The sequence below is a fragment of the Cynoglossus semilaevis genome, chromosome 9 (assembly GCF_000523025.1).
Source record: "Cynoglossus semilaevis isolate Cse_v1.0 chromosome 9, Cse_v1.0, whole genome shotgun sequence".
NCBI classification, from domain to species: domain Eukaryota; kingdom Metazoa; phylum Chordata; class Actinopteri; order Pleuronectiformes; family Cynoglossidae; genus Cynoglossus; species Cynoglossus semilaevis.
Genome location: NC_024315.1, coordinates 12,411,293 through 12,421,014, shown reverse-complemented (window position 1 = coordinate 12,421,014; position 9,722 = coordinate 12,411,293). Strand labels below are relative to the sequence as shown.

Here is a 9,722-nt window from a genome sequence, read left to right as displayed (position 1 = left end):
CTATATACTTTAGGTGTTGTTTTTCCTCTTTCTTCACATATTTGTCAAAGTACCTGCAAGAATATAGGTGAGGTTGTTTATTTATTAAATTATCGGTGACTGAATGAAGACAATGAACAGACAACACGCAGTAGCTCATAATGTGGAAAGTCGTGTTAGCGTGCTTTGCAATTGTATCCCTGCTGCGCCGCATAATTTACCTCCCACTACTTGAGCTCACGTCTTGTGTGTCACATTGTTCTCGCTCCTTTCTAGCACTTGTTATTTAATATTTCACTTCCCCCACTGGAATTTTCACTTTTGTGTCTTACTTACATTTTTATCAAATCCTTTGCTTTTTGCATTGAATCGGCGTACCACCAAATGAGCACTTTTTTCTGTAAATAGAAAAAACAATATTTATTTTCTAATAAACCTCTCGGGTTAACATGTATATTAATACATTACTGTTAACTTTTGTTTTTGCATTTGCCTTGTATCATGAGTTCTTATTTCTGCAACTTACCGTTTCCAAATGAGGTGAAATAATCAAAAGATAATTACCATAGTCAAACAAATGATCAACATTACAGTAAGTACTTCTGCAGTGAAACATGATTAAATAGTGCTGGTTCTTGCTCTTGCCTTACAGCAACAGAAGTCAGTTTGGAGTTCTGTTTGGAGATGGTTTCACTTCCTGTTTTTCCCCTAGTTTTTATGGATACTTTACTGACCTACAAAGTACAAATGCATACAGGGTTAGACAATTTGTTAAGTCGTGGCGTGTGTATCTCTTTAAATGATAAACTGGGGAGATTTCCAAGGTGCAGTGCCACCCTAATCTGAGATATATAACAAAAAATATTGGCATTTATCATTTAGCTTTCAAGAATAACAATAATACATTTCAGAAAGAGTTCCCAATCAACTTTTCTTATCCCTTTAAACCAGGGTAACCAAACATCTGGCCTATAAAACCCGATAATCTTACCTGTGACTTAATGTCAACAATACATTTGAGGCAATGAGGCATTTTTTTCTAATATTCAAATGTTATTTTTTCTAATTATTACAAGGCTTTAGTGGGTCATTAATAGTAAAAAAAAAAAATAAAATATTGAACATTGACTGAATCCCTGACAAAGCATATTTCACTTCATCAGTATCTCTACTTTGATGATGTGGACATGGGTTATCTCAGAGCCGGCTACTGGCAAACGGCACAAAGGCTGACACCTAGGGTGCCATATGATGGATTCTTTAACCATTCAGGGGAAAAAAAAGAAAGAAACATAACAACAAATGCTAGTAACAGAGAACCCAAAACAACTGTAGCCAACTGGATTATCTGTCATTTATACACTGCAATCTGAATATAATGTATGATGGAAAAGGAAGATTGAAGCAAAGAATGATTAAAAGACAATATTTACTCTCGTCCCAGTCGAAAAAGTAATCTTTCCTAGTGCTCATAAAGTGGGTTTTAGATTTGAGGTTTTGACTCAGCATCTTTGATAATCTGCGGCTATACAGCATGCAACAAGGATTAACTGCCCTTATGTAACAGATGTGTTAAAACCTTATCTCTTTTCACTGCCCAAGTGTTTCTCCAGTGTTCAGCAGTAAAAACCGAAGTCAACATATTTTCACTCTGACTGTAACGGGCGTCGTTGAAGTGTTGAAGCTGCAGAATTAGTCACCGAAGCTGAATAATGCTGTTGTTACGGTTAACCAATGGGCCAAGCGAATATAAAGTGCTACCACCTGATCACTACCTTTCAAGCCACTCGTTTTGTATAATGTGCAGCATTTTTAACCGCATCTCCACTGTGAAAAGCCACAAAGACAGACAGCAAATACAACATTAGGATGCACATTTTCCGCAGGACACTTACAAATACAATTTTACACTTCGTGTTAGACGGTGTAGAGCGTGTGTTTTGAAGGGGTAATTTCGGTGCAGAGCCATTAGCTAATGAGAGCTGTGACACGTGTTTCTGTTTTTCTTTTGGATAAAGCATAGCAGGGATCTGCTGGCTGAGACTGACAATTGATTCTCAATGTTTTCGAATTGTTTTCTTTTTTTAAATTGTGCCGCATAAATGACAGATAAATTGAAGCTGAACTGAGACCTGATAAAAGGCAATTTGGGTGTAGATAAATGTGAAATTGCATTTATTCACATTGATGTTGTTTTACATAAGACAATTTTTTTTTTGTTTTTTCTCTGTGTTCTGTGCTTCTTTCTGCAGATATTTCAACTCCTCACACTAGTGTACGTGCATTCTCACTGAATACTGTGTGACTTTTGTGAAAAAATAATAAATGACTAATGTGCAGTTACTCACCAAATTATCACTATTTACAGGTTTGCATGATATTGTGTGTCAAACGCCAACAGAACCTTGCGCAATTACGACTCCTCAGCAGTGGTAAAAGGATGAATGAAATTGCCTTTCCTATTTATACAGTAACTTTATTCTTTCAGTTGTGTTTATCTTTTTTCCTATTATTTTAATTGGTTTCGTTTATGAATTTGTACACAATATACTGTTGAAAAAGTCCAGGAACGGATTAATTCATTTTACATTGATTCCTATGGTGAAACTGTTTCGGTTTTCGAGGTTTGCATGATATTGTGTGTCAAACGAATTAAATTCAAAAACTAATTACGACTCCTCAGCAGTGGTAAAAGGATGAATGAAATTGCCTTTCCTATTTATACAGTAACTTTATTCTTTCAGTTGTGTTTATCTTTTTTCCTATTATTTTAATTGGTTTCGTTTATGAATTTGTACACAATATACTGTTGAAAAAGTCCAGGAACGGATTAATTCATTTTACATTGATTCCTATGGTGAAACTGTTTCGGTTTTCGCACGAACGGCCTTCAGGAACGAATTAAATTCAAAAACCGAGGTTCTACTGTATCTATTTACAGTATATAGGACCAATCATTAATTCCCATGAATAATTTGTCTACTTTTATGTGGCCATATATAAAACCTACTATTTTGGTTCGTTTATTTTATGTTTAAATTACAATGACGAAAACAAATTTGTAATAAATGAAACGGACATCCCTTCGTGCTGGAAGAACAAGCCCAACGTTTACTCACTGATGGTAGAAAGCTAAAGGAGCTAATGCTAAATGTTCGCTCACCAAGGACTTTGAGAACAGATTACATGGAGTTTTCTCCTACAGGTCACTGCACACTGACCCAGAAACAAGTCTTACTCCTATTCAAATACTTCAGTATTTGAGTAGTAGCAGTATTTGCATGCATGCTATATTTTAACCATTCTGAAATACTTATTTAAGGTAGATGACACCACAGTGACTATTTTCTTTTATGCAAAAACTGAAATCTTTCATGGAGTAATCAGTAAATGCTGTGTTTTTTTGTCTTTTCTTTTGCTAGGGTTGGTGTTAAATACAATGTTTACAGAAGCCCTTTCCCATTTGCCAGTAGAGGTCAGACAATACAGAGTGTGTGTGCTGGTGTGACAGAGATTGAGTGTGTGTCTGCCTCCTGCCCCATTACTGGAGGGCTGGTGCGAATTGTGTTTAAAGAACCATATTTTATGTACTGCCACTGTTTGCCTAGAGTGACAAGATGTGTTCCAGGTCTGTGTTGGCAACATTTCATCATCACTCATTCTCTGGTCTCTGGTCATGGGCTCATCATTCTTTTTAGAAATCTTGTGCAGCCTTTTAAAAAACATTACTATTTACTGTACATTATTATTATTTGCCCTGAGTCCAAAAATATTTCTACCCAACCAATAATGTCATGCAGAGCAAATGGATTCCTAACAGAAATGGGCTCCGTAGATTTTACTCACATTCTAAAGACAGACTGTCTCAACCTCAGATGTGAATAAACTGCAGCACTTGCATCCTGTGGATAAATATCTGTGTTGCTGCATTAATCTGACAGCAGTGTTTGCTGGGTAGAATAATCAGTTTTCAAACCGTTCCAGCTCTTTTTTTTAAAGTAGTTTCCAGGTGGGTAATAATGTTTTACACTTAATAGTGAGCCTCGCTCCTTCTTCTACAGCTGTACTTTGTAATTTGTACATTTACAAAATAGAAGACGGAGCGAGAAGCCTGCGGCAGTGGAAATACACTGGTGCACTAAGCAGTCTATACCATGGACAAGTACTTGGGGCTCTCTTCAAGATTTATCTTTGGAAAGTGACTAAAAGTAAGTCAAACTAAATGTGGAAAATTTCACGGGCCCATGACTGATAGGGGTTCAAAAATATTGGAATATTATATCAACCTATACATGGGGGGCCAGTGTCATACCCTACCATGGATAGCATTCCTGGCAGCACCTGTGATAATCATTTTCACTCACAATGCAGCAGTAAACAGGGAGGACAAATTCTACTACTCCAAAATAACGCAAATGTTTTTGGGACATTTGATTGGAAGTTTGCTGGAAATTTCGTTTTCCCAGGATGTGGGGAAAACCAGTTTTAATTGATTCTTTGCTAAGCAATTCCAGGAAAAATATTAAGACCTTCACCATTTCTTCATTAAAAAAAAACACTTCAATCATCTAACTGACACAGGAGAGCGGAGGCTTTTGAGATCCAGTAATCGCTGGGTCTCTTTGAAGGGAGCATTACCGTCACAACAAAATTAGTGGAGTGACCTGCAAAATGAGCAGAAATTAAAAATGAGGACAACTCTTTAGACTAAGCCAAAACAGAACAGATGATTTCTGAATGTTACTGATGCATGTACCAGTGGTGGACAGAGTCCCGGCTCTGGCTGAGGTCTTATACAGAGGAGCGTGGTAGAGGTTGGCCTCAGGTTCATAGTTTGGCCTTGGTTCAAAGTGCACCACCGGCAGCATGGTGTTCATGACTCGAGGCAAAGCGTCCTCTATTGTCATGGTGACGTCATCCCAGCGACTGGCGTCCATGAACATGCCGTGCACCAGCACGCCATCTTTTGGCTCTGGTAACTGTGCACAATCACACAAAAATTAGAATAAAAAGCATTGATTAATTGCAGCCATGATATTATTAACCTTAACTTAACCATGAAAGTTTGATTAAGTTTAAAGGAGACCTTTTAAAAGAAGAAAACACATGCTGTACTATGGAAGTGACAGCCTTGATTTCTGGAATCAATGAAGTTGCTAAAATCATCCAGTAAGCTATCACTATGTCACATGTCAGTTCTTAAGAGACACAATCGAAGACCATCTGACATTTCTCTGTAAAATAATACTATATCTGAAACAAACACTTAACTAAGTTTTTAAGATTTGGACGTGACCCTCTATATCTGAAACAAACACTTAACTAAGACCTGAGACAGTTTTTAAGATTTGGACGTGACCCCTAATCTTATTTGTTATTTATATAAATGTGACAAGTGGCAAAGCAAACTCAATAAATTACAACTGGAGTTTTCTGATGTAAGAAGCTGCCAAACACAGTTCACAATCAAGAGGTCTTTCCACAGGACATTAAACCATCTTTTATGGCCTAATCATTATTCAGGGTCATAAAAAGTCACTCCACAAGTCAGTTAAAAATGATCCTACATGTTTTTGTAGACAACCAGACAAACACATTGAGGAAAAAATGCCAAATGTGCTAACCACCATGTCACAGTGTGGGCCTATGAATAACACAGCAAGGATATCCTACTACTATTTAAGAATACCTCATCATCCATGTTCATTTTAGCATCGTCGGCCTGAGTCTGCAGAGCCTCACATGTCACTGCTTGGTCTCTGTAAACTGGCAGAACACTGTAGTGGAAGCTGAGCTCATCAATGGGTAACTTGTAGAACCTCGCATGATTCTGCAGAACACCTGCATGTCAGATGGAAATAAAAGATAGGATTAATGGATGGATGGATAGATAGATGGATGGATGGATGTCAGCTAGATAGATAGATAGATAGATCATTTATGATTAAAATAATGGTTCTGAAGTCACTGGGTTTGTAATGAAGACACAGACAATATTATTAAAAGTATTAGTACTAATAAGTATTGTATTTTCTGGACTATAACTTGCTCCAAAGTATAAGTAGCACCAGCCAAAAAATGCATAATAAAGAAGAAAAAAAACATACTGTATATAAGTCGCTCCGGAATATAAGTCACACCAGTGCCCTCTAGTGGGTGTCAGTTTGAAAATAACAAATTTGTACATTTTCAGTGGTACATATTTAAATATATAAGTTGCACCTGAGTATAAGTCGCAAAACCAGCCAAAGAATGAAAAAAAAAATGCAATGTATAATCCGGAAAAGTGTTAAGGTAAGTGTTTACCTGTAAGAAAACCTTGTGGGAAGAAGAATCCAGAGATCCAGAAAGACTTTGGTTGACCACATGTGATCCATGTCTAACCGTCAGGCAGTTTAAAAAAAAACAGTGAGACATAAACAGGTGAGAACCAATGTGTGTCACCTAAAGTTAGAAAGACAAAATCTCCAAACCTGTATGAAGGAAGTCCTGAGAGTCAGATCCCTCACCCAGGAGGCCAGGGTTTTTAAAGAGGGGTAGGAAGAATTAGCCCAGTGGGTGGGCACCTGGTTTTTCAAAAAGCTTTTGTACATCTGGTCCATTTCTTCTGACATTACCACAAGACCTGCGATGGCCTTCTTCAGAGTGAGAAGAGACGTCTGGGGAAAAACAGAGACACACGTTGAGAGTTTTGGGTGTTTGCACAATTTCAACGATTTGAGTTTGTGTATTGGTGCGTTTTGTGCATGTCACCTGCAGGCAGACGCAACAGGATTCACATGAGAACACATTAGTGCAACACCACATCTTTGTTCGAGAATGTGTCTGTTTTAACCTGGTAGCTTGGTTAGTATCGATTCAGCCAAGTCGCACACCATCTCGTCATTGCTTTTAGCCCCATGTTGTGCGGAGGAGCGAGGGTTAACGTCCAGTATGGTGTTAACTAGACTGGTAGTTTCTTGGCGCTGCAGGGGGAAAATACCATCATTTTCTGACCTTCCACGTGAGTTCCCCTTCATTCAAACTTCACAACTGTGCTTTTATGATTGAGCTATAAACTGTTTATTTCATCATTAAACACATAAATAGTTATTTTTATACACTAGATAAAGAGCACAGCAGAATACAGAGTGCTAATAAAAACACTAATTTATAGCATGCTGTCAATACAGGCTGGTCAAGGACAATTGAAATTGAGAAAGGCACATACTGTAGGTCTAAACATTACAATTTATAGAGAAATATTTGGGAAAATTCTTTTTAAAACAGACCTAATACATAAAGTAAAAATAACACAAAAAAAAAAAACACAAACGTTTCTTTAAACCTGGACCACATGTACAAGACAAGGATGCAATGGATTGTATTGATTTTCAGTAATATTTTGTATACTTTGGTTGATAGTATTTCTTACCTGAAAAGCCAGATTTGCATTTTCATGCATACCAAAGATCTCAGCATCGTCTATGATTGGAAGACTTTCAATATACTGCTTGTACTCCTCCAGGTAGTCTGTCCCTGGGGCGTAGTAGACCCCTGCACATGGAAGACAGACATTTATGGAACCTTACTGATGCATGTAGTACTTGTTTGTAAACACAAACGCACTTGGTGAGTTGATTTCACATTTTACTGCAAAAATATCCAGTTATGTTATTTTATATATTCAAAATAGTGGGGTTTCCACCTATACAATCAGTAGCAGTGGTCACTGAATATTTAGTTATTGCTGCCATGCTTCAGCGTTAGTGCAGATGAAAAGTTATTGCTGCCATGCTTCAGCGTTAGAGCGCAATAATAGTTCAACAGTTCTCAATATCTGAGGTTATTATAGTCCATAAGTTGAACCCTATTTTGGTAATGGTACTGATGTCAGGTTTATTAACAACAGTAACACTTTAAATTATCGATGCCACACTGAGGAAATTGCTGTGTTAACAGTAGTTCTGCTGCATAAGACTGCCCCCTGGTGGCAACAAGTACAGTATGCGATTCCTCTGGAGTTCAAACGCAGGACTTTCTGCATGTAAGGCAAATGTGTAAGCAGGGGAAATAACCGCTTCACCAGAGGACCACTTAATAAGTATAACACATACATAATAGCAGTGTCGCCGTATTTCCTAAACAAAAACAACTTAAACGGAAAAGCGATTTTACATTTTTAGTTATATTAGTCAAAATCTACCAACATACTGTATGTTAGCTCCTGTCAACCTGGTTCACATTTTTGAAGTAACACTCCCTAGTTGTCTGAGTATACTGTACATCTGAAACACAACAGTCTGGAAAGAGTAAAGAGAAGATGATCTGAGATGAAGCACACCTGAAGAGGAGTAAGTGTAGTCTGGTTCCAGAGTATTTGGAGAAAAGAAACCTTTGAGGATCGTCCTGAGGCAACGCTGGTCCCAGGCGTCTGTCACTCTGCCGCCGTAGGTGATCTCACCTGGAGTCACGGTACAAATATTACATACACACACACATTATCTACTTCAGTGCTGCTGCAATCATAGAAAGAACGTCCTCAGCAGCCTGCTGTATCATGTGACAACAGAGTAAAAGTAAAAGAATGTGTAAAAATCACTTGGTTTTGATCCTATCATATGGCGCATGGTCTAACAATGTGACGCAGGAATTTACAATATTAGCTTTTTGTTGATATTCGATATGTCGATATTTGACCAAACACTTAATTTCCCATTCCGATATCAACCGATATTGATGCATGCAGCCGTCATTCCGCAAAACTATTTTTAGTTGGAGTGAACCTTGGAATTAACATGCTTTCTTTCATTGTGATGGCCCACTAAAGGGATTTGACAAATAAGCATTGTCGTTGTCACTGATGGGTTGACAGTTATGTAAATTAGGGATGAAGTACAAAAACGTTCTAACACTATCATGAAATATAAAAATTCAATATCATGCCTGACTTGTATGACAATGAGAATTCGATTTAGCTATTCAACTAATAACACCCCGGTGTCCCGGGAACAATGAGAGTCATCAGCTTGATGCTGCGTGCTCCACTGAATGCAGCACACAATCATTTGGAGGTGTAATTGAAAACCAGATTAGGGAAACAAACCAACTGTGGACATATGATGAGGACGGTTAATTAAAGAGATCCCACCTCGACTTCATTACTACTTTAAAGATATCGTTTATGAACACTCAGGAGAAAGGATGTTCAATGACATAACCAATCCAACAGATACGTCACTTTATACTATCGGGCTTCCAGACTCCTATATTCAAGACTTTTGTAAAATTTTACTGTTGTTTGAAACCAATCCAACAGATACGTCACTTTATTCTATCGGGCTTCCAGACTACTATATTCAAGACTTTCGTAAAATTTTACTGTTGTTTCTGAAACTAAATATATATATTTATCTACAATACATTACAGCCATAACAAACTGTATTTATCGTTCAATTTGTAGAATTTCGTATTAATGTGCCATGGTTAAAAAAAGGTTGGGAAACACGGCTCTAGAGGGACAGGGCTTTTTCCAGGAGGGGTCAAGAATTTCACCTTTAATTTCACTAATTTGTCACATTAATCAATTTTGTAGAAATAAAAGTGTATGGTGTAAGTGCAAGTTTGTTGATGTGGGGGAGCTTAACAGCCCCACGAAGTGAAAGTGGAATATATTTGGGATCCACTGCTGTACATGAACAGAATACTTATTTTATATTTTAGGAACTAAATGTACAAATAATCCTCAGTTACTCAGTCCACA

At 37.5% G+C, this 9,722-nt stretch overlaps 1 protein-coding gene across 1 annotated transcript in view; it reads right to left on the bottom strand.

Annotated features, from left to right (window-relative positions):
* Nucleotides 1–4,441: 4,441 nt before the first annotated feature.
* Nucleotides 4,442–9,722, bottom strand: part of LOC103383910 (dynein heavy chain 6, axonemal-like) — a 55,489-nt gene continuing 50,208 nt past the window's right edge. Inside the window, 7 exon segments of the mRNA XM_025058692.1 lie at nt 4,442–4,643; nt 4,736–4,958; nt 5,669–5,820; nt 6,286–6,358; nt 6,453–6,944; nt 7,394–7,515; nt 8,303–8,423. Coding sequence (XP_024914460.1) covers nt 4,540–4,643; nt 4,736–4,958; nt 5,669–5,820; nt 6,286–6,358; nt 6,453–6,944; nt 7,394–7,515; nt 8,303–8,423 — 1,287 coding nt within the window. The 3' untranslated portion in view covers nt 4,442–4,539.